This window comes from Talpa occidentalis, unplaced genomic scaffold (genome assembly GCF_014898055.3).
Source record: "Talpa occidentalis isolate TD23 unplaced genomic scaffold, MPIMG_talOcc4v2.1 talOcc4.2, whole genome shotgun sequence".
In the NCBI taxonomy this organism is placed as follows: Eukaryota; Metazoa; Chordata; class Mammalia; order Eulipotyphla; family Talpidae; genus Talpa; species Talpa occidentalis.
Genome location: NW_023602073.1, coordinates 2,113,297 through 2,136,386, shown reverse-complemented (window position 1 = coordinate 2,136,386; position 23,090 = coordinate 2,113,297). Strand labels below are relative to the sequence as shown.

The 23,090-nt window shown below is 63.7% G+C and overlaps 2 protein-coding genes across 5 annotated transcripts; both read right to left on the bottom strand.

Annotated features, from left to right (window-relative positions):
• Positions 1–832: 832 nt before the first annotated feature.
• LOC119251600 (N-acetyllactosaminide beta-1,6-N-acetylglucosaminyl-transferase-like) lies at positions 833–7,089 on the bottom strand. The gene has a single exon (XM_037518853.2). The coding sequence runs from the start codon at positions 3,514–3,516 to the stop codon at positions 2,056–2,058; it is 1,461 nt and encodes a 486-aa protein (XP_037374750.2). The 5' UTR covers positions 3,517–7,089; the 3' UTR covers positions 833–2,055.
• A 7,255-nt stretch (positions 7,090–14,344) lies between these two features.
• LOC119253232 (N-acetyllactosaminide beta-1,6-N-acetylglucosaminyl-transferase-like) lies at positions 14,345–20,665 on the bottom strand. 4 transcript variants are annotated; one of them, XM_037520830.2, is made up of 2 exons: positions 20,043–20,665; positions 14,345–16,230 (listed from the first exon to the last, which is right to left on the bottom strand). In XM_037520830.2, the coding sequence occupies exon 2, from the start codon at positions 16,068–16,070 to the stop codon at positions 15,120–15,122; it is 951 nt and encodes a 316-aa protein (XP_037376727.2). In that variant the 5' UTR covers positions 16,071–16,230; positions 20,043–20,665; the 3' UTR covers positions 14,345–15,119. The 4 variants fall into 4 exon arrangements, with proteins under 4 accessions (XP_037376727.2, XP_054554218.1, XP_054554220.1 ...); XM_054698243.1 differs by lacking the exon at positions 20,043–20,665 and adding an exon at positions 18,654–20,021; XM_054698245.1 differs by lacking the exon at positions 20,043–20,665 and adding an exon at positions 18,815–20,021.
• Positions 20,666–23,090: the final 2,425 nt, after the last annotated feature.

The window sequence follows — 23,090 nt, the reverse complement described above, 5'->3', positions numbered from 1 at the left end:
CCCAACCTGATGGTGCTGGCAATGGGCAACCCCAGGGAACTGGGGCAGTTGTAGGGCATCAGCCTGGCCTAAAGGCACCATCAGGCCCCCGTGCCCCTGCAGCACAGCTCCCCGTCCCTGGGTCCACTGCTCTCTGTGTCCCTGCAGCCCCCTTGGGGAGCAGATGTGACGTGCCCAGGTGTGATGATGCTGGTGCCCAAGCCAAGCACACTCAGAACACACCAACCCAAATTTATCTTTGGCCATGTCCGCTCAGGAGCAGACGCGGCGCCTCTCTTTGCCTGCGACTTTTTCGCTTCCAGACGGCTCCCCAAGAAAAGAGACTGCAGGTTCCCGAGGACGAGGCCTCAGCTGCCTGGCTCACACCAACACAGACGCCGTAACACCAACAGACGGGACGGAGGCCGTGATCCCCCAGGAGGGGGGTCTGGGCGTTGGGGACGTGACCCCCCAGGAGAAGGGTCTGGGGGTTTGTGTGGGCCGTGGCCCATCAGCACAGAAGCGGGGGGAGGGGAGTTGTCCAGTCTGGGATGAGGGCGCAGGAAGCCCCACTAGGGACAGAGGGAGCACTTTCACGAGGAGTGAGTGTCCCTGACTCTGAGTGGCACCAGGACACAGCTCTCAACCCACTGGCACCCCGGGCTGCGGTCAGTGTCCACCACCGGCCATGAGAGCAGAGCTGTCCTCTCAGGCGTGAGCCTCCGGCGGGTGATGGCCCCAGAGACGGGTGACAGGGACGGCGGGGGGCGGGGATGGCAGGTGATGTGGACGGCGGGTGACCAGGACGGCGGGGGGGGGCCTGGAGGGTGCGGGCCGGGTGGGCCTGGGTCTGCAGCCCTGCACCCCGCCCAGCTGTCTGTGATGGGGACGGGGCTCCTGGCGTCGCACCGAGTCGGGATCCGCTCCCGCCCTACCTGGCTCCCTGCTCATGTGCGGGAGACAGCAGTCCTGGGGAGAGGTGGACGGCAGAAGGTGGGGGGACTCTCTCCAGGGCCCCAGACCCGAGAGACCCCCGCCGGCTGCTGCGGTGACCCTCCCAGCCCTGTGAGGGCGGGCGTCGGGCACCCACGTTCCGCCTCTGCTTCCCCAGGTGACAGTTTTCACTCTTTTTCTTGGCAGTGGCCGGCGACCTTTGTCTTTGGCCAAATCACTTGTTTTCATCCTAGATGGCCTCATCTTCAGAACGGGGGCAGCTGTCCTGCTGCGGGTTCTGAGCAGAGCTCAGGAGCCAGCGTACGAGGAAGCCCTTGGCACACTCAGTGCCACGTGTCCCCACGGTGCTTTCATGAGGCAAAGGCGCTGCCTGTGTGCAGAGGCCACTCCGTGCCTGCCCTCCTGGGCAGGGAGCCCTAGGGGTGAGTGTGGCCTGCCGCTTCCTCCAGGAAGCCCTCACTGCCTTCAGCTGCAGGCGAGTCAGTGACTGGGGCCTGGTCTGGTCTCCCCATGCCCTGGCTGGTCGAGACCCAGGTTGGAGGCCACTTCATGTGTCACCTGTGTGGCGACAGGGAGGAAGGGGGTGCAGGAGAGGGCGGAACCTCCTCCCCTTGACTTCCCGATTCCCGGACACTGAGCCTGGCCCAGGGAGACCCAGCCCTGACTAGTTCCCCACTTTTACGAACCTCCCGGCAATAATAAAAATGGAAAGGGAATACATATTTAAGTATGAAGTCTAAGTGCCGGGTAAGCCCAGATGCTATGCAGGAAATGGCAGGTAAGTTAAGGCCCGCAGTTGCGACGGGGGAGGGGGACCGGGCAGCGGTGCCCACCCACCGGGCCAGCCAGCCAGGGTCCAGGAAACTCAGTGTGCACACGGCCTGCACCCCAGCGCAGCAGCCCTGTGCCCAGTTGGCAATCCCCCAGAAGAGAACAATGCTGCCTCCCCTGCTGAGCCGCGCAGCCACACCCACCAGGCCCATTTTGTTTCTCCTTCAGGCAGGCGGGCAGGGAGGGGAAGAGATCAAACCCCAGGGTTTGGTCTCATTTCAAAACCCTGGGACGGTCCCTCGGGAGAGGTAGAAAAGTTCTGCTGGGCAAGAAAGGAGCTTCCTCAGGATCTCACTTTATCTGATGTGTTTTAGAGGTGAGGGAGCTGCAGAGTGAGGTGGCACAGGTAAGAGTGTGCGGTCTGGGGGTGCCAGGAGCCACAGCAGCACCTCGGGGGCTCATTTGCTGGCCTAATGTCCAGCGACTGACCACTTCCCGAGCCTGGAGGACACAGCGGGAACAAGAGGAATGAATGACCCTGCTTCTCTGGGCTCGGGGCCATGGACGAGATGAAGCCCCCTCATGTGGCACGCTGTGAACACGCCGGCTCTGGGGTGCAGGCCTCCGAGGAAGCAGGCAGGGGGTACACAGCTCCTGCGGGCAGGAGGCTGGGAGTAGGTGGCTGGGAGGGCTGCAGGGGGCTGAGGCCTGGGACTGGCAGGCCCGACCGCAGTGGAGACATGGTGACAGGTTCGGCGCACCCCACTGGACACCTGCTCCACCGCAGTCACAGGGGGCTGGGGGCGAGCAATTCCATGGGCTCACGTTTCCGACGCACAGGGCCAGGCTGGGGGTGGCCAAGCGCGGGCACAGGCCCTGCCCGACGGGTCGCCTACCTGGGATGCGGTTGAGGGTCACCCAGAAGTGCTCATCGGGGCTAAAGGTGTCCCGGGACCACTGCAGCAGGTCCACCGCCCTCTGGTCGTACAGGATGAAGTCCACGAAGGCCCTGGTCAGCGCCACGTAGGCCGAGCCAAAGTAGACGGTCAGGTTGTGGGGCGGAGGCGCCTTCAGCGCCGAGGTCCTGATCACGTAGGAGGCCTCCGGGCCCAGGTGCTCCCGGTGCACATAGCGGGTCCTGGGCACTGCGTGCGCGGGGGGCAGCACCCCCGGGGTGATGTTCTGCCCTCGGAGGCCCTTCAGGTACCGCACGATCTCCCGGTTGGTCCGCAGGGGGAAGTCCTGCCCGCAGGTGTTGAGCACGTACCTCCAGGGCACCCGCGAGCCCGCCAGGTCCGCCAGGCAGTGCAGGTCGGCCTGCAGCCGCGAGATGCCCCCGTACACCACCGGCTCTGTCTTGGAGGCCAGGAAGGCGTTGGGGAAGCAGCTCAGTAGATGTTCCACGGCCTGCTGGAAGTCGGCGCCGGCCTTCTGGTCCACGTGCACGCAGTACACGTTCTGGGGCGCGTACACGGCCCGGAAGAGCCGCTCGAAGGTGCCGAAGTCCTTGTGCACCACCATGGCGTAGGCCAGCGGGAAGGCGGCCTCCTCCCGCGACAGCGGGGCCGAGATGTAGTGGCTCTGGGTGAGGTAGTCCCGGCAGGAGGCCTGCTCTTGGATCCTGAGCTTGCGTCTCCACAGGAACGGGGTTTTGCCTTCGATGAAGGACGTGCAGGCTTGGGTGAGGAGCAAAGACTCCGAGTTGTTGAGCTGGAAGCTCTGCTCCCTCCCGAAGCTGAACACGTAGAAGGCGATGAGCAGGATCATGCAGGAGACAGGGACCGCGAAGAGGTAGCGCGTGGGGGCCGGCATGCCTCCGGGACGGGCACGCTCCAGCTGGTCCACGGGTCCCGCCCTGCGCCCAGGGCCCGCTGGGGCTCAGCTCCCCGAACTCCGCCTGCTGCAGGGGTGCACCTGGGGGCTGGCCTCATCTTGCGCCTGGAGCCTTCTCCCCATGCTGACAGCCTCCGTCAGCTGGCTCGGCAGGGCTCTGTGTGGCCCAGGCAGGTGCTCCGGGAGGCTCGTCTCAGCTCCCTCCCAGCAGATCGGGTTTCTCTGCCCCTTCTCTTCCGCCTCCCATGTTTTGCTGCTCCCTCTTGTTATTGCCACACGGGATCAGGCAGGGAGAGCGGCCCCTCGGGACTTCCTGGCTCAGGCATAGGCTGCCCGGAGCCACGCCCTCTGGGGTGCTGGGCCAGCTCTGCTCCCAGTCGGACTAGAGAGCCCCCAGCAGCCGCTGCTGCACCCGCTGCCAGCAGGCTCTAAGCTGCCTGCTGCTCTAAGGCGGGTGGCGGCTGAGCCGGGCCCCTCCCACCCGGAGCCAGGCTGCTCAGTACACCATCCCAGTGTCAGGATGAACCCGTCCTGGCAGCAGCTTCCCGTGGAAATACCTGCAGAGGCTCAGGATCTTGGGGGCTGGGGAGGGGGCAGCCCCAGGGGCTTCGCTGTCCTGGCGGAGCCCCCACTCTGGGAAGCCAGCCCGGGCCATCGGTCACAGTTGTGTCTGCAGATTCCTTTCACATCCAAAGCTCAAGCTCAGCCCCTCGACTCCCACTTGCCCACTGGCCATTTTTAACTAGACCCACCCAGGCTCGCGGCCGCACCGAGTTCTGGCTCCATGGCCCGGCTCTGGCCACCATGGCCTGTTTCTCAGTCCCTTGCGAGACGCCCCTTCTGCCCCAGGGCCACGTGGACAGACTCTGCAGGACACACTGGGGTCTGTGGGCTGAATGGATGAACAGAAGCATGGCCTCCTTCGTGGAGACGCCACCAGATCCAGTCCCAGAGCTGCTGGGGCCACAGCAAGCTCCCGGCGGGGCAGGCCAGCCCCGAGCAGCCCTCTCCCTAAACGACTTTAGAAGCCAGGCCCCTGAATATGCCCCCCCAAGACCGCGACTCCAGCTCCCCGTGGGCAAGGCCTTCGCGGCGCCGGTGGACTCAGAAGCAGGGCAGCCGGGCGCGGCACGCAGTCGGGAGAAGTGTCAGCCCACGACGGGGTCCAGGCTTACACAGACACCGGTGACATCACCGCCCGGGGTGATGACATCATCACGCAGGGTGATGACATCACCATGCAGAGTGAGGACCGTCGCCATGCAGAACAACGGCATCATCGCCATGCAAGGTTATGACGTCATTACACAGAGCAACAACGTCACTGTGTAGATTGATGACATCAACATACAGAGCAATGAGGTCAGCATACCCAGGGATGATGTCGCCACATATGAAGACATGGCCTGGCCCAAGCCTTCCAGTGCTTGCGTCCACGGCGCTTCACAGCCTTGTGTGTGCTGCCGGGACTCTGCCTCTGCCCCGGGGCCTCCTGGGGCCAGCTCCACCCTCAGGCCGCGGCGCCCAATCACTTCTAAGGAGACTGCAAACACCTGCTCGCGGCACCAGAGGGTCACTCGCAGGTCCAGAGACCGCACCTGGCCGCTCACCCGGGCAGTGTCACGCCCAGGGGACACACGTCCACCCGCCCCGGTCACCCTCCCCTTCATTCCATTTTCTGTCCTCATGTAGGAGTGTCCCGGTTGCGAAACTGCCAATATGAGGAGGAAATCCCTTACTGGACACGGCGGACTCACATCAAATGGAAACGCGGGCCCGGGGCGGGGGACGTGGGCTCAGCCACACCCACCCTCCTGGGGGAGCGGGCGGCACCGGCCAGGCCCGCAGCCCGGGAATGAGCCCCAGGGGTCCTGAGAGTCCCCTCGGTTCTGACCTGCCCACCGGTGTCCGCACACAAGGCACGTCCCCCAAGGCCACCCTGTACCTCGGTCCTGCTCTGGGGGTCACCTGGGCCCATCAGAGGACCCCACGCCCCTCCTCCCTTCCAGGCGCCACCTGAGCTTCTGCGGGACGGGCAGGCTGTGGAACAGGACAGCTGCGTCCTCATGGGCCCACGGACCCTTGCTGGCCCCTGGTGCACACGGAGGGCTTCGCTCAGCAGCAGCGGGCGGGAGAGGTGTGCAGGGCCAGGCCTGGGGCAGGGCAGGGGCACCCGCGCCCTCCAGGGCCATCTCTCCAGACCTCCGTGTGTGCCCCTGGCCGGAGCTCTGAACCCCTCCTGGGGATGTTGTGGGGCTTCCTACATGGACACAGCCTGGACTCACTGACCCCCGACGGTGAACTCTGCCTCCAGCCGCACTTCCCCAGGATGGGGCGTGACTGCAGTTCCCACTCTCTGTTCTGTGTTCTGTGGTTTCCCTGGCCACCGTACATGGTGGAGTGTTCTGTGGTTTCCCTGGCCCCTCCGTACATGTTTGCCCAAGTCACACACGCACACAAGAGACACCTCTTTAGTCCCAACAGGGAGGGAATTCCGGGGCCTGGGGCGGGGGGCTGTGAGCTAGGAACTGGGGGCCAGGCCAGGCATGATGAACGTATCCTGGTGACCCCACAATCCACACTCTGTATCTCCCGTCATCACAGCCTTGCAGGCTCGGGGTAGAAACGGGGGGCTGTGGTCTCCCTTCACTGACAGCAATCGTGGGTCCCAGGACAAGGGACACAGCCCCAGACCCCCCAGGAATATCGCCTTGGCCTCGGCCTGGGGTTTCCAGCAGCTCCCGGCACAGTGAGACTTTCCACAGTCGTGATTGTAGGTCGCTGTGCTGACAGACCCGCTCGCCCCCAAGGAGGAGACCCACCCGCAGCGGCCACAGCCCCGATCACCGCCCGTCGCCGCAGGCCCGTGTGTCCAGGCCCTCATCCTGGCAGGATGCGGTTTCACGAACCCCGTGACACCATCAGCCACGCGGGTCTTCATGGGGGGGCCCTGGTGCTGCTTTTGTAAGAGGCATTTCCAGCCCACACTCAGCAAATGACCCCGGGGTCACAGAGGAGGGGCCGGGAGGGGCGCACAGCCCCGTCCCGAGGCCACAGCCTCCCCAGGATTCACAATGCTCACGGGGTGTGGGAGGGAGGGGACAGCGGTGCCGGACGGCTTGGCCGGCAGGGAGTGGCCAGGAAGGACAGGAAAGCCCCAACAGCAGAGCTTCCTGAGCCAGGAATCAAGAACCGGGCCTCAGAGCTCGGGGCCGTGTCTCGGCGGGGCCTGCGCTCAGCGCGTGCGGGCGGCTCAGACCGCTGGGCCTCGGACAGCCTGGCACCACTGCTGAGCTTGCACTGACCTCGAGGGTGCCAGCAGCAGGAGGGGTCTCCCACCTCGCCGAGACCTGGCAGCACCGCGCCCCGTCCTGCCTCACCCACCGCCTGCCTGCTGCAGCCGCCCGCCTGCGTCCACACACCCCAACAAACTGCTCTCCCCTGGGGGCGGCTGCGGGCTCAGGGCCCTGGGGTTAGGACGAGCTTGGGGGGGGGCAGCGTTCAGCACCTGCACCGGAGGGAGGGGGCGGGCACTCTGGGCGGACAGCCTCACGGGCTTGCAGCGGCCTGCCCCCCGCGGCGGGTCCGTGGGGATGGGGGGAGCTGCCCGCTGAGAAGCTACGACCCGAGTGCCCGGCTGGGTGGCAAGGGGGCTTTCTTGGAAATGATGGCCATGATGATGCTCAGGACGGGAAGCCCGGGGGAAGCGCCTCCTTCACCAAAACAACATCCTCCGGATCCGAGGCTCTGCAGTGGGCTCAGGGGACCCCTGCCCCCCGGGACCCAAGCAGCTGGCTTGCACACCCGGCGCCTCATTAGCAACAGAGCCTCTGGCTGCATCCCGGCTGCAGAGTCCTTTTCAGCTCTCACCTCAGAGGGGAAGACGCTGAAAACAGAACTGCCGGGCCTGGGGGCCGGCGGGGGGCGGCAGGGAGGGAGGCCTGAGGACCGCGGCAGCCGCCACGGGGACTTGAACTGCACGTGTCCGGGCGTGGGGGTTGTGCGGGCAGGTTCCGGCAGCCTGAAGTGGCCGTTAGAGACCCGAGGAAATGACCAGGAACGACCCAAAATAAGCGGCAGCCCGTGGCCGTTTCAAGAAGCAACACTGAACATGCTCTGGAAGTTGACCCTGAGGCCCGACTGGCTTTTCACTGTTGGCACAAAACATTGGCTTCCAAAACTCTCGGGAGACAGGCAGGTCTGGGGCTGGGGGGCAGGGGGCAGGCCAGGGGGGTGCTGTCCCCGGAGGGGTTGTTAAAAGGCAGGACCCCACCCAGGAGGTCAGGAGGCTCCTGGGGCGCCTGGCAAGTTCTCTTTCTCGAGAGGCTGGAGAGCCGGCGCCCCGGCCCCCGAGCTGGTGGCAACACCCAGTGTTTCGGGATAAACACCGCAGTGCGACTTGGAAACGGCTGGCGAACGCGCGCTCAGGTGGCGGAAAACCCTCCCTGGGGAGAGCTGACCCGGGAAAGCGCCCGGGCCTTCCGGGAAGATGGGAGAAAGGGAGGGTCTCGGAGAGGGGGTGAGGCTGCACCCTTGGGGGCCCCGCTGCGGCTGCCCCAGGGCTGGTCTCCTGAAGGCCCCCAGGATGGTTTGCCCACGGTGTGTGCAGGAGGGAGGTAGTGCCCGCCCCGCGCTGCGCTGCAGAGGCCGCGGGAGGAGGGCAAAGCAAGCGGACAGAGGGGCAGGCGGTGCCCAGCACCACGGAGCTGGTGTCCAGGCCCCTCGGACAGTGCCCGTCCTCGCTGGCGGCCAGCGCACGACCCAGCGTCCTGGCCAGGGGGGCCAACGTGCGTCTGGGCAGCTGTCCTCTCTGCAAGGGGCAAGGTACAGAGCACGCGGCCCCCACCTGGGAGGGCGCCGGCCGCCAGGCGTGCCGTCTGTGTTCTGTGTCGTGCAAACGTCAGCAGAAGGACAGGGGTCAGGAGATCCTCCCGGCCCCATGCCGGAGGCCGCAGCAGGAGGGGTGACGGGAAAGGGGTGCTTCACTAAGCCAGAGGGCTGAGCGGCGAGGGCCTGGGGGCCTGGACACGCGGGGCATCCGGGAACACGCTTTAAGCATGTGCTTGAGGGCTACGCCATGGCGGGCGCGTGTGCAGGCCTGTGAGCCGGGTACCGCGGGGCTTCTCCAGCCGGTGCTTGCGGGGGGCGGGAGGGATGGGAGCAGCGCCCTGCACCCGGTTCTGCAGCATTCTGGGGGACCCCCCACACTGCGGCCAGCGGCCCCAGCAAGGACTCAGGCCAGCCCCAAGGACTGTCTGCCCACATGGGGGGACTTCCAGCAGGAAGGAAGGAGGAACAGCGAGGGACTGTGCGCCAAGGAGCAGCAAGGGGGGCGTCGAGCCTGGAGGGAGCACACCATGGGGAGGAGCGGCTCTGGCCCAGGAAGGAGGGCGGACCCCGGAGGAGGGCCGAGCAGGCAAAGTCCCCATCTGCAGGCTCAGCAGCCAGAGTCCCTGCAGTGGGGGTTCAGGGGCGCCGGGAGAGTCCCAGAGACTCCCAGAGGGGAGTGAGGTGACGCACCCACGCAGAGAAGCCGGGCGGTGCTCCCCAGGCTGGGCGGTGCTCCCCAGGCTGGGCGGTGCTCCCCGACTGGGCACGCTTCCTGAGCCTGCGCCCGCCTGCTCCAGCCCCCCGCAGAGGGTGGTCCCCGCCCCCCACCACCCCCGTCCCCTGTGGCCTGTCCTGCCTCATCAGGAGGAGATGTCTGAACCGCACCTTCCAAAACAGGGAGACCCGGAAGTCGCAGGCAGGCCGTGAATCACTCCAAATTGGGGGTGCAGGAGGAAATGCACTTCGAAATCCCAAGGGGCGAGGCCCAGCGGTGCAGGAGAAGCGACAGCTGTCTGGAGGGGAGGAAGGGACCCCAGCCGGGCGCGGGAGGAGGACACAGGCTGGACGAGGTGAGGCGCTGGCGCCGGGGTGTGCAGCAGTTTGACATTCATTTAAAATGAAAGACTGAAAACTCCTCCGGGTCCTTAAACATTTTCCAGGCCTTCCGGGCAGTCTCTGCCTTAAACTAAGCGCCACGCCCCGGGGGTGGGGTGGGGCACACCCAGAGTCCCCCTAGCTCCGGAGCCCCAGGGACCCCGCTCTGCAAACTGGGGCGCCTGGCCCCTCCCAGAGGGTCAGACGAAAGCAGCCTGGGGAGGGGTCCTGCTCCTCCTTGGCTCTGGCTGCGGCCCCCGGGGAACCCCACCTGTGTACGCCGGGGAAGCTTGGGGAGCCCCTCCAGAAGGCAGCGCGCCCCCAGGAGGGCCATGAGTTCCTGTGAGATCTGCTGCTCAGAGGGGATCAGTGCTGAAATCTGGGTCTGAGTGGGCGGGGTGTTGGGGGCCTTTTAGGCTCACCCCAGGCCACACTGAATAGACTCCCTCGCCCTGGGACGGGGCGGGGCAAGGTCTCAGCCTATGGGTCTGGCCAGAGCCCCTGGCCCAGGTGGGTGTCACAGGTGCTGCTTGTGAACATGCAGCCTGGAAACCCCCCATAGTGCAACAGGGTGGTCCCCAGGAAAGGGGGAGGTTCCCTGCCCCACCCAAGGGAGGGTGGAGCTGAGCAGCAAGAGAAGAAGCTGCAAGAAGAGTCTGAGGAAGGAAGCAGGATGGAGCAAGGAGACCTGGAGGAGGCACATGGAGCCTAGAGACACGTGAAGAAACTGCGCTTGTCTTTTGGTCGTGGACGGGGTGACACAGATGTGGGTGAGACCCGTGGGGAGGTGACAATGGCAGCTTTTATCTTGATGTTGATTTTGCTCTTTTCCTTCCGGGCTTGTCCAGTTGTTTGTGACCCTTTTCTGTGGGTCCCCACTGGAAGATGTTTTAGACTTGTGGTAGACTTTGGGGCCTTGTTCTGGGCCAATCCCATATGGATGGACTTTTACCCACGAGGGGATGGGTAACTTTGGGTGCTTCATTTAGAAACTAGACTTTTTGCCTTACCTGTGTTGTTTCCTAGTTTAATTATAGTTCCTTCCCATTAAAGTCTCCTATGTTTTGTGTTGATGCGGCGGATGGCAGAACCCATTTAGAATAGGCAGGTTTGCGGGGCTTGGGCTGCCCCTCTCCCTGTCCTATAACAATAGCAGCCTGGAGACCCCCCATAGCAGCCTGGAGACCCCCGCAAAGTAACCTGGAGACCCTGACCCCACAGCAGCCTGGAGACCCACTCACAGCAACCTGGAGACTCCGCCCCCCATGCAGCCTGGAGACCCCCCATAGCACCTGGGGGGCCCCCTGCACATCCACCGGGCTCCAGAAGTATCACAGGGAGGGAGGAGCCATCACAGGGAGCAGCCTGGGGACAGGCTAGACCCTCCACGCCCTGGGGGCATGTCTCCGCAGCGCTGCCTGGGCTCAGCACTGTGGCCTCTGGACCAGACCACCCCAGGGTCTATGCTCAGACTCCAGGGCCCCCAGGCTGTCGTGATCCTGCCCGTCCCTCCCGAGGCTCCGCAGCGGCCAGCGGGCAGGTCCTCCCGGCCGCGCAGGCCACGGCAGCCCTGGCCCCGTGCAGCCGAGAACAGCTAAAAACAGCTCAGAGCGGAGTGGAAAATTCTACAAGGACAAATGCTTCCCTCCCATGAGAGCGCTCCCCGCACGGCCTGGGGCTGTGACGGAGCTTCCTGCCTAATAAGGAGAAGGCAGGAGCCGGTGACCCCAACGCACAGGCCGCCCACAGGGCGCTCCCGCCCAGGCAGCCGTGGGAGGAGTCAGGCAGGTCCGTGAGGCCTTGGGGGGATGAGGACGCACAGACCCCACACCGGGGGTCCGCAGCCTTGGACAGGGGGAGGAGGAGCTCGGGTTGCACAGAACCACAGAAAGGTGCCACGTCACGGGGGGTCGGAGCAGGGACCCCTGTGCTCCAGGGGCCCCTCACTTGTCTGTGAGGGCTGAGCCCAGCCTTGTGTCCTTGACCTGATGCGTGCGTTGGTGTCTTCCCACCTCCGGCCCGGGCCCTGAGGGGTGCGTCTGCATGTGGGGGGCAGCATCCCTGCCTTCAGGGGGCGGCATCCCCTCCTGGGGACGGCCCCAAGGCCACGGCTCACAGTAGGTGCCCTCCCCCAGCAGAAGTGGGCTGGAGACCGACAGCCCGGGCGGGGGTGGGCAGTGCGTGCACCCTGGGGTGGGCACGGAGCCCCACAGCCAGTGCACCCTATGGTGTCTGCCAAAGAAACACGAGGTGGTGCAGGGAGGGGGGATCTGGGCTCCCAGGTCTCCCAGCCAGGGTCCCTCACACCACAGGACCACGGGCGTCTGTGTGGAGACGCGGTGCTGACCCCCGTATGAGCCCCACAAACATCACGCCGCCTCTGGAACACCAGCAGTGGCGTGGGGTGGACAGGAGCACCCAGGACGGCTGGCCGCAAGGACGGACAGATAGACGGACAGCAAGAGTTGAGATGGGCCAGCAGCACGAGGCTCCTTCTGAGCTGATCAGGACACCCCAAATTAGACGAAGTCACGGTCGCATCGCCTTGCAAACAGGCCAAAACTCATGGAACTGGACCCTCGAAACAGGCGGGCTTTATGGCTAGGGTTTGGCACGTGTAGATGGTGCGTCAGTGAGGCTGTCAACTGGCGTGGGGAGGGGGTGCCCTGGAACCGGGGTGCTGCACCCCAAGTGCCCATTCCTCGCCCGGGGCTGGGAGCCGTGGCCCCAATGACTCCCGGAGGCTAGCTGAACCGGGCGACCTGTGACAGGCAGTGGCCGGCGGTGGCTCGCCCCGGCAACGGTCACAGATGTGTTGCCTGGCCTGGTCAGTCCGGCCGCAGGCACCGCCCCGGAGGGTCTCAGAGCAGCCGAGCCCCAGAGATAGGAGCGGCGGGAGGGGAGGGTCCGGGCAGAGGACCAGGAGCCAGGCCCGGCAAGGCACGTCCACTCCTCTAGTAGACATTTGACTCCAAGTGTCTCAGGCCTGAAGGACACTGGCAGCCCCCTGAACTGTTGACTTCACTTTTCTAGCCTGATCACCCCTCAGGATCCAGAACGCAGAGGACCAGTTGTCCTCTATGCTCGGGGGGCTGGAGGCCCTCCCAGCCACCCCCAGGGCTGACTTCATGGGGGCGCTGGCCCTGGGGGCACCGGTCCTAAGGGACACTGGTGCTGGGGGCAACCAACCCTGGGGGGCACCGGCCATGGGGGGCACAGGGTCTGGGTAGATGCCTGCCCTTGGGGGTTCAGGATCCTGCCCTGCAGACCGCCTAGAGGCTGAACCAAAAGCGAAAGCGATGCGAAAGGAACATTCTGCGCAGCCGGCAACTTCCTCTGACTGCACGCTGGCCGGCCTCTGCTTGTGGAAACGTCATCTTTTTAAAGTCAAGACAGTGGCCCTCGCGGCCCTGGGTTCTGAGTGGTCCTGTACCTGAGCGCTGTGCCCCAGGGTCACCCCGAGACGCCAGGATGGCCGCCCTCTGGAAGGGCAGGAAGGCAGGCCGAGGCGGGGCTGGGCAGCACGTGGGTGGAGACAGCTGCTGCCCACAGCTGGCCCCCTCGCCGACTCCCACCCTCATCTGTGCACGAGCCAGCCCTTTGTCGCCAGCCCAAGGGAGGGTCCTTGGACAGTCTTCTGGGTGCCGAGAGACCCACCCATTTCCTTGCCTGTGGGGTGACAAGCTGGGCCTTTCCAGCAGACACATTAGCAGACACTGTCCAGGCCGAGTCCCCTTCCAGCCGCCCGGGGCCCCAGAGCTGTGTGGGTCCTGGCCCAGCTGCTCTCCTGTGTGCTGGGGGCAGGCACCGCAGTACCCGTGTCCACACCCACGGGGCCAACATGAGCGGCCAGCCTCAAGCATGGCAGTGCCCAGCAGCTGGGGCTCCCCTCCCTCGGGGGCAGGGCACCCCCAGACTGCAGCACGCCAGTCCTGGCCACAGCGAGTGCAGTCTGCCCCCCAGTTTCCCGGCCTTCTCGTCCGTGCCCTGCAGACGCTGGACTGGCCCTGCCCTGTCTCCCACAAAGCCTGCCTTAAGGAGTCAGTTCTAAGCCACTGGGGATCTGGGCAGAGAGTCAAGCGAGCTCCCAAGTCATGTAGCAGGTGAGGGGGACAGTTGCGGTCGGTCCCCAGGGAGCAGGCGACAGCCACGGCGTGCCACTCAGGACGGGCACCGCCCCTCACCCCCGGACGCTGTCCAGCTCTCAGGTGACCAGCTAAACCGTCAAACTTCTCGCAGAGATGCACCAGGGGAGAGACTGGGCCTGGGGGACAGGCCCGATCGCACCAGTTGACCCAGTGTGGACGGGCCCTGCGGCCTGCAGCCGGCCACAGGTGTGGGGTCAGCCGCAGACATGGGCGTGCTGGCAGCAGAGGCCACAGGGTCACGAAGGAACCACAGGCCGGGGGCCCCAGCTGCGGGGTCCTGGCTCTGGCCTCCTCCATGGAGAATCTCCAATCACGCTGGCCCCTGGCTTTCCGTTTAGTCCAATTTGATTGTAAATGTTCAAATTAATCTTCAAATGTCCAGACAACCGGCCAGCCCAGACAGCAACTGGAAGGGTCCCCAAACTGGAGGAACCCAGAACCCGCCAGCCGTGCTCCCCACAGCCCTGCTGAGCCAGGAGGCCCTGGGCCCTGGGCCTGCTTTCCCTGGCCAGCCCACAGCTCGGCAGGCCCCAGCCGGCCAGGTGAGGAAGCCGGGCCACAGGGGCGAGGGGTGGGGATGGCGGCGTTCCCTGAGCTCAGGTCGGTAGAGAGAACTGGCACCTGGACCCCCAACAGGCAGCTCCCAGGGGGCGCCCTGGGCAATCAGGTCTCCGGGGAACAGACAGGCTCTCGGACACTGTCGCTCCCCCTGGGGCTGAACCCCGCCCACCCGGCCCGGGCCTGGGTCTTTCTCCGTGTGTCTGAAGTTGAGTTTTAAATGGAACAAGAAGAATTGCCTTACTCCCCTGAAAACAACCAGAGATTATAAGCCCATTGGGAACTTGGACCCCGAAACCTCACTGCACATCGGCAGAGGGAGAGCAGGGCAGGGAGACCAGCTGGCAAGCGGCCTGCTCGGGCCCAGCCGAGGGCCTCCCCACTGCAGAATGAAGGCGCCAGAACCTCTAAGTGCTCCAGGTGTTCTGCTCTGTCTCGGGGGGCTGGCAAAGGAAAGCAGGGTGAGCTGCGCCCTGCTCCCTTTTGGGATAGACGTGGCTTCCCACACGGGTCCCCAGCAGGACAAGCGCTCTTAGATCAAGTCACCCCTCGGATGTGACTATGGCACCTGCTGCGGGCTCCCGAGGGGCACAGTCAGCCTGGGACACCTCGAGGGGCTGCACGCTCACGGCTGGGGCCCGGGAGGCACAAAACGCATCTGTTACCGGCCGGCATTTCCTCTCCACAAGGTGGGAGCTGACTTCTCTCGGCCCCCTGCAGCGCCAGGTGCTGTGGCTTTTTCACAGGGAAGAGGTTAAGAGCTCTGAGACGGGGTTTCGTTTTGATTACTTTCTTTTTTTTTTTTGTGGGACTCTCGCTGGCAGCCGGGGATTGAACCGGCGCTGCAGAGGCTGCGGGCAGCCTCGCAACCCAGCGCTCAACTGCTGCGCCACCAGGGGAGGCGTCATCTTGGTTTCTAAGATCCTGTTGGTGGCCGAGCATGTCTGCTCGTCAGCACCAAAGCGAGGGGAGGCGCCTACCTGGGATGCGGTTGAGGGTCACCCAGAAGTGCTCGTCGGGGCTAAAGGTGTCCCGGGACCACCGCAGCAGGTCCACCGCCCTCTGGTCGTGCAGGACGAAGTCCACGAAGGCCCTGGTCAGCGCCACGTAGGCCGAGCCAAAGTAGACGGTCAGGTTGTGGGGCGGAGGCGCCTTCAGCGCCGAGGTCCTGATCACGTAGGAGGCCTCCGGGCCCAGGTGCTCCCGGTGCACATAGCGGGTCCTGGGCACCGCGTGCGCGGGGGGCAGCACCCCCGGGGTGATGTTCTGCCCCCGGAAACCCTTCAGGTGCCGCACGATCTCCCGGTTGGTCCGCAGGGGGAAGTCCTGCCCGCAGGTGTTGAGCACGTACCTCCAGGGCACCCGCGAGCCCGCCAGGTCCGCCAGGCAGTGCAGGTCGGCCTGCAGCCGCGAGATGCCCCCGTACACCACCGGCTCCGTCCTGGAGGCCAGGAAGGCGTTGGGGAAGCAGCTCAGAAGATGCTCCACGGCCAGCTGGAAGTCGGCGCCGGCCTTCTGGTCCACGTGCACGCAGTACACGTTCTGGGGCGCGTACACGGCCCGGAAGAGCCGCTCGAAGGTGCCGAAGTCCTTGTGCACCACCATGGCGTAGGCCAGCGGGAAGGCGGCCTCCTCCCGCGACAGCGGGGCCGAGATGTAGTGGCTCTGGGCGAGGTAGTCCCGGCAGGAGGGGGTGCTGAGCACCGTCTTCAGGGCGTTGTCATCAGGGTGGAAAACCCTGCCCTGGTATATCTGGCGACAGACGCCAGCCAGCAGGGATGCGTTGGCCAGAGAGGCCCACAGGGCGCGCTTCTCGCTCCACAAGCCGTTATTGTAAACAAGCACAAAGAGCAGGGTGGACAGCAGGGTCAGGCTGAAGACGCTGTACTTGCAGGAGCCCATGGCTCAGCTGCCGCGGCAGAGACGCCCCGAGGCCCGCACACATGCCCCACGCGGGGGCGGGGGCTCCGGTGCCGGCTCTTCCTTCCTCCCGCCTCACCACGCCCTGCTCTCCATGCCGGATCCTTGTGCTCCGCCGTCTCCGCTGGCCGGCAGCCCACTCCTAGGAAACAAGGTGCCTCAGGGGGGGGTCCCCGCGCGCTCACCTGCCCCCCAGCAGCGTCTCCCGGGGCCGGCTGGCCGTTCTGCAAGTCACGGCTCCCGCCATCAACCTGACCCGGCTGGCAGGGCATCCGCCCAGCTTCCTGTTAATCATTGCACTGCTGGTGTGTGGTTGCAGGGGAGGCTGCCAAGTCACAGCCCACGCTGAGCAGGGATAGGCACCGGGACCCAGGGCAGGACAGGCTCAGGATCCTTTGGGCAGGGAGAGGCTGCAGGGTCCCTGGGCAGGGAGAGGCTCAGGGACCCCTGGACAGGGACAGGCTCAGGGACCCCTGGACAGGGACAGGCTCAGGGACCCCTGGACAGGGACAGGCTCAGGGTCAGTGAGTGCTCAGGGCTGTGTCCTCCTCACACCAACCGACGGGAGCCTGTGATAGTCCCAGGACATCCCTGCTGTGGGGGGCTCGGACAGCACGCTGTGGTCTGTCCCCTCATACTCCTGCACGTACACTCACCCCCCCTTATTCTCAGAACCAGCTGTCCTCCTGGGAGCTGGCCCCCACTGGCGGGGAAGCGCGGCGCCCGCCGCATGGGTCAGCTGTGGGCTCAGCTTGGCCCACCGTGCTCACCTCCTTGGTCAATCCTGACGGCCAGTGACCCACATCTGTGCCGTGGACACACCAGCCTCGACACAGCAACAGTGTCCATGCGCCCCCCGCCCCCGGGGCCCTCCGGCCACAGACTGCTCTGATTCTCCCAGAACCTGGGGACACAAATCCGCACATGGTCACAGAGCGTCTGATCTCCCGTGCACCCCCGGAAGCCCTGGGGTCCAGCAGGGTCCCCATGGCAAGTCCTCATAGGGCCAGCATCAGACCCCCGCCTCGGGCTCAGAAACCCTGCCTGGGTGACTGTGCCACCCAGGGCGGGGCTGGGCCGGGCTGGACTGCACCGGTGGTCACTCCCGGCAGGAGCCTGGCTGTGGTCTTTCCTGAAGTGCTGGCCGAGGGGCTGCTCACGTCACCCGACTTTGCCGTCACCCAGGGCAGCCACTGTCCGCGGAGAATGCCAGGCCCCTACGCAGGCCTCGTGCCCCACGACACTTGTCTGGACTAGTCAGATAATTTTACAGCCTTTGCTCCCAATAGACCCAGGTAATTACATCCGCTCTGCCTTTGTTTGGGCTCAAGCCTCGGCCTCCAGATGTTTCCACGGAAGCAACAATAACAACAGCCAGAGGGAGAGCCCTGAGTCGAGACGCCTCCCTGACCTCCTCCCCCGACAGTCCACTCCGAGGTCCAGACCCCCCGAGCCTGCAAAGGGTGCCTGAGTGGAGCCTGGGCAGCCCCACTGCAGTCTCTGCAGGGATCAGCTGCCTGGAGGCGAATCTGGCTTTTCGCCCACCGCCCCGGGAGCCTGGTAGAGACTGGACAGTGGGCACCGGCCCTCTGCAGGGAGGGAGAGGGCAGCCCCTGGCCCTCCGGCTCAGCCTGTCTTTGGGTCGGGACAGTTCAGAGCCAGAGCCCCCCGACACCCCTCCCGCCCCAATCACCCCATTCTAGTGCCAGGGACTTGCTCCCTCCCGCAGAACTGAACTCCGGCCCGGTGGTGGGAACACAGCCCTGTGGGGTGCTTCTGGGGTGAAGCCTCACTGGGGTGACCTCATCGAATGAGCTCACTCTTTCCTCATCGAGCCGACCACGTGGCCAGGTGGGAAACCCGGCCTGAGCGCCAGCCTCCCGCCTGCCAGTCTCCGCACCCCCCAAGCCCAGCTCTGCACACCTGCTGCTGCGCCACATAACCACATAGCGGGAGCCGGAGCCGGCGGAGCGTCAGTTCACAGCAGCACCCAGGGCCGGCGGGAGGCTGGGCCAGGCGGGAGAGGCGGGGCAGGGGCCAGAGGGTGTGGCTTTCAGCCCCAGCCATAGGCAGTGAGTGTGGGGAGGGCGAGCCCCAAGGAAAGCAAAGGACCCCAGGAAACACTTGCTGGAGCGGACAGTGTCCAGGGGCAGAAAGGCCGCCTCGCCCCAGCCTGCCGGGGGGTGGTGAAGCTGCCCCTGGGCCCTCGGCAGAAGGGGGTGACTTCGCCCTGAGCACCTGTGCTGTACACCCCAGGCAGGGGGGCGTGAGCCACCCCTGTACCCCGTTTCAGTTGGGAGTCCCGCCTTCACTGGTGGGCATTCCTCCCTACCCCTGCCCAGGCCATTTGGCTCTAAATAGCCCAGCTCTGCCCAAACGTGGCTTGGGATTCTTTCATGACCACGGCAAGGACACAGGAACCCCCAAACCTGCTGACATCTAGGTACCCCAAGACGCCACTAAGATGACATCTAAGGTCCTCTGGAAGTGCAGCCTGGGGCCTGGGCTGAGGCCAGTGCCCCCATCACCTGCACCCTGGGCTGAGGCCAGAGGCCCCTCACTCACCCACATCCGGGGCGCTGGAGCAGGTCAGTTTGAAATGAGGCTAAATGGCTGAGCTGGCCTCGTCCCAAAAGCACAAGAGAAAAAGAAAGAAAATGCTCTTCTAGACTTTTTTCTGAGCTTGCTTTACCGGCGGAGCAGAGGCTGGAGACTCAGCCACTAACCTTGAGCGAATGGAGGTCAGAGCTGGGGTGGGGGGCGCCCAGAGGCAGCCGCTGATCTGCACTGGCCCAGCTGCAGGTGTGAACTGCCCTTGAACTTCAGCAAGCGAGCTCTGCCCCCGCCCGCCCCCCAACACACACCTGCTTTTCTGACAACACTTAACCCCTTTGTTCTCAGCCCAGTTCCGGGAGCCTCTAGAAGCTCATTTCCTGTCTTAGCTGGGGATGTGGGGTTCAGTTCACCCCCAACTTCTTGACAACTGATTCGCAAATGAAGCCACTTCTCTAGAGAGTCACCCAAGGCTCAGGCTCAGGGACTGCCAGATCCTGCTCTCATGAGCAGGGGGTGCTGGGAGGAGACGGGGGAGCAGGAGGCAGCAGGCCAGGGTTCCTGGACCCCAGGGAAGCTGGGGGAGGCGGACAAGGCCAGAGAAAGCTGGTTCTCCTAAGCCCCCCAAGCCTGGGGGACTGGACAGCAGGGAGGTGAAACCTCTGGGCTCTAGTGCGGAGGGGTGGGCTCAGCCCCGAGCCTCAGGGGATTTAGCAGAGCCCTGAGGTTGGGTTTGGGGCTGGAGATGGGGAGAAGGGGCACCTCACTTTCACCTCAAGGCTCCTTTCCCAGAAAGCCCTGACTTGATGTTGGCGTGTGGAAACTGAGGCCCCCGCTGTAGGGACTCCCCACATTAGGGGGGCCCCTGAGCTGCTGACTGTAAGAACAAGCTGGAGGCAAGTGGGTCCTCCCTCCCACCACTGACCGGCCTCGGCCAGATCCCAGCCCAGGGGAGCCTCCCCAGGGTCCCAGTCTGGCCCCCACACCCCAGGAACCCCCGGGTGCCCAGCGCTCCCCTGCGGCTGGAGGACAGGCCAGCCAAGGCGGCTGCTGACAGCAGGGGGAGGGGAGGGGGGCTGGGCTTGGTGAGACCCACTGGCCCCAGGGCCCCCTCTGGACGTCTGCAACAGCCACTGCTCCCCCACCTTCAAGTGGGGCTCCTGCCTCAAGCAGGACTCACTGGCAGCCGCCTTGGCGTGTGCCTGTGTTACCGCTTTAGGACATCTGTTTCCCCCCTAACATCTGGACGGCCTGGGGACAGGAAGGGGAGCCCCCACCCACAGACTCAGGGCACACCCCCCACCTCCCCCTGCTCACACCAGGCACCCTGCAAGGTCCTGGGGCAGCCCAGGATGGGGTCAGGCAGAGGCGACGCAGGCCACCCCTCTCCCAGCGCCCTACCTGCCTCTGGGGGGTGGGATCACGAAAGGTAAGGCGGAAGAAGGGCTCGCGGCTGACTCCGCGGGGAAGGCTGCGCGCTCCCAGGTGGAACAACAGGCTGGAATGTGGCCGGGGTTGAAGTTGTTTGCGGTAGTCCCGCCCAGAGGCTGGGGCTCTCTTCTCGGCACAGCTTAGCAGGGTGAGGGCTGCCGGGACGCAGCCTCCCCGCCTCCCCCGCGGCAGCAGCCCGGGATGGAAACTGGAGGAGAAGTCACTGGGGAACGGAGCATCTCCCGGCCCTCGCCGTGACCTCTGGGGTCTCAGGCAGGGAGCCAGGTCTAACCAGCTCTCCCGGCCCTGCCAGCCCCGCGGGGAGGGGTCAGCGAGCAGCCCCCCCACCCCATGGCAGGGTCTCCCGGGGCCAGCAGGGAGGGCTGGGCGCTCCCACCCTTTGGGGAGCAGGCGAGGTGAGTCCACATGTCCAGCGTCTCTCCCTTAAATGGTCGCAAGCAACGGCCCAAATCCAACGGGGTTGGAAAAACAACGTGCCTGGGAGAGCTGGAAGCTCAAGCAGCAGCAAGGGCGCCTCTGCGGGGCCCTTCTCCCTGGAGGGAGCTGGCTCCCGGCTTCCTGGGCTGTCCGGGATTGTTTTCCTAGCTGGAGACAACAGCTGGGCTGGCTTCTGGGGCTGGCCAGCCGGGGCCACCAGGCGCCTTCCCCAGGGTGCTGCCCCCAGGCCTCCCTGCCCTGGCACAGCTCAGACAGCAGATCCTGCCCCCAGGCCTCCCTGCCCTGGCACAGCTCAGCTGAGAGCGGGGACAGCAGCAGGCTGCCCAGCAAGGCGCAGTGGGGTGGTGGGGAGGGAGTGGCCACCCCGGGGCCAGGGCAGTGCCCCTGTGCTCAGGCAGGCGCTGGGGGTGCTGGGGGGCAGCCAGCCAGGGCCATCTCAGCAGCGCTGGCTCCCCGCCTCTGGCTGGCGAGGCCTCTCCACCCTGCCCAAACCCCCACACCAATGCCAGCCTGTGCGCCCCTCTAAGTGTCCTGTCCTTCCTCAGCCCTCCCCCACACGCCTGGCCTCTGCAATCACATTCCTGGCTCCCCACACAGAAAACTCCAAGGCAGAAAAACGGCCGAGGGACGTTCATAAATGTCACCCGTCTCTAAATTGCAAATAACACAGTGAGACCTTTCCTTCAAGTCTAGGGGCTTTGAAGAAGCAAGGGCCAGAAGATCACGGTCAGGGGCCTCCCTGGGGGTGCAAGAGGGGTTGAGACGCAGCACTGTGGAGCTGACCACAGCCTCTGCAGCATGAGTTCAATCCCCGGCCAGGGAGCTACTCACACGGCGCAGCAGACCCCTCCTGTCTCCCCGCTGCTCCCCTCAGCAGTGTACTTCAGTCAGTCCACCTGTTCTGTGCCCCGCTCTGGCTCTGGTGAATCCTCTCACCCCCGCCCCGTGCCTCTGGCCTGCACCCCAGCTCTTGTGTGCACAAATAAATAAAGTAATCTTTAAAAAAAGAAAAGGCAGGAAATGATGCTCCACGGTAAGCGAGAGCTCAGAGGGGACAAAGTCATTTCCGTCACTAACACAGATGGATGAACAGCCACGACTTCTCCATTTGTATCATTTTTGTTTCTATATTTTTACAATTTCAACTTAGCCATTTTGGCCAGACATTTCTTTCTTTCCCAGATTTTCTACAACAGGCTGTATGTGATGAAAAGAAAAAATGGTTTTAAAACTTTCTGCCCTTCAGTAACTAGCATGTGGTTTTCATTTTTTTAAATTTATTCATTGTGCCTCCCCGGTGGCGCAGCGGTTGAGCGCTGGGTTGCGAAGCTGCGCGCGGCCTCTGCGGCGCCGGTTCGATCCCCAGATGCTCCCCGGCTACCGGAGGAGGGTCCCACATGGCGCACAGCCCTCTCCTGCCGCCCGCTGCTCCCCTCAGCAGTGTCCTTCGGTCCTTCTGCCTGCTCTGCTCCCCGCTCTGGCTCTGGTGAATCCTCTCACCCTCCCGCGCTTCTGACTGTACCCAGTGCTTGTATAAACAAATAAATAAATCTTTAAAAAAATAAAATTTATTTATTTTTAAAGATTTAATTTGTTTATTTTTGTGTAGAAGAACTGGGGTGATATTAAAGTTTGTTTTTAAACCCTTAAATTCATCTTACCCTGTTGGATCATAGACAAATTTCCCCCAGGCCCTTCCCCTGACCTTCTCTAAGTTGCCTTTTCACATCCACGTTGTGCTGATGCCTTTTCTTCTTTCCCAGTCTGAAATCACCAACATTCCTTCTTCTCAAGAAAATCCATTTCCTTTCCTGACACCTTGTGATATGGAAAATGCACTGTTTTTGTATACAGAGATATTTTTCTTATTATCTTTGTTACTTTTAGTTATAGATGAATTAGCCTTTAAAAACCTAACTCTTTAGTGGACATTAAATAGTACGTGATTGTGAACTGTCACGCCAGCAACTTTTTTAAAGATTGATTTATTTATGCATACAAAAACGGGGGTGCAGGCCAGAGGTGTGGGGGGTGAGAGGACTCCCCAGAGACAGAGTGGGGAGCAGAACAGGCAGACTGACTGAAATACACTGCTGAGGGGAGCAGTGGGGGAGACAGGAGAGGTCTGCTGCGCTGTGTGGGTAGCTCCCTGGCTGGGAATCGAACTCATGCTACAGAGGCTGCCGATGGCTTCACAGTGCTGATGCTTAACCCCTGTGCCACCAGGGAGGCCCCCTTGAGGGAAATTTTCAGCAACAATTTGGTTCATGGTCTTCAATGTAGTTTCCAAGGGTTTTTTTTTTTTTTTTTAATTTCAACCCTTAAAAGTTTTTGCTAAGTTAAATAATGGAAGTACATCTGCATCTAAATCTGTTTCAAAATTCACTCCTATGCTTCAAAAAGTCATAGATGAAGGTGGTAAAGGCTCATAGAGAATACACCAGCTTTTCATTTTAAACCTTTGACTTATTTGCCATGAGATTATCTCCATTAAGACCCAATTCCCTGTTCTGTCCCAAAATCCATATCCTAAGGTTATTATAAGCCATCAGTAAAAAG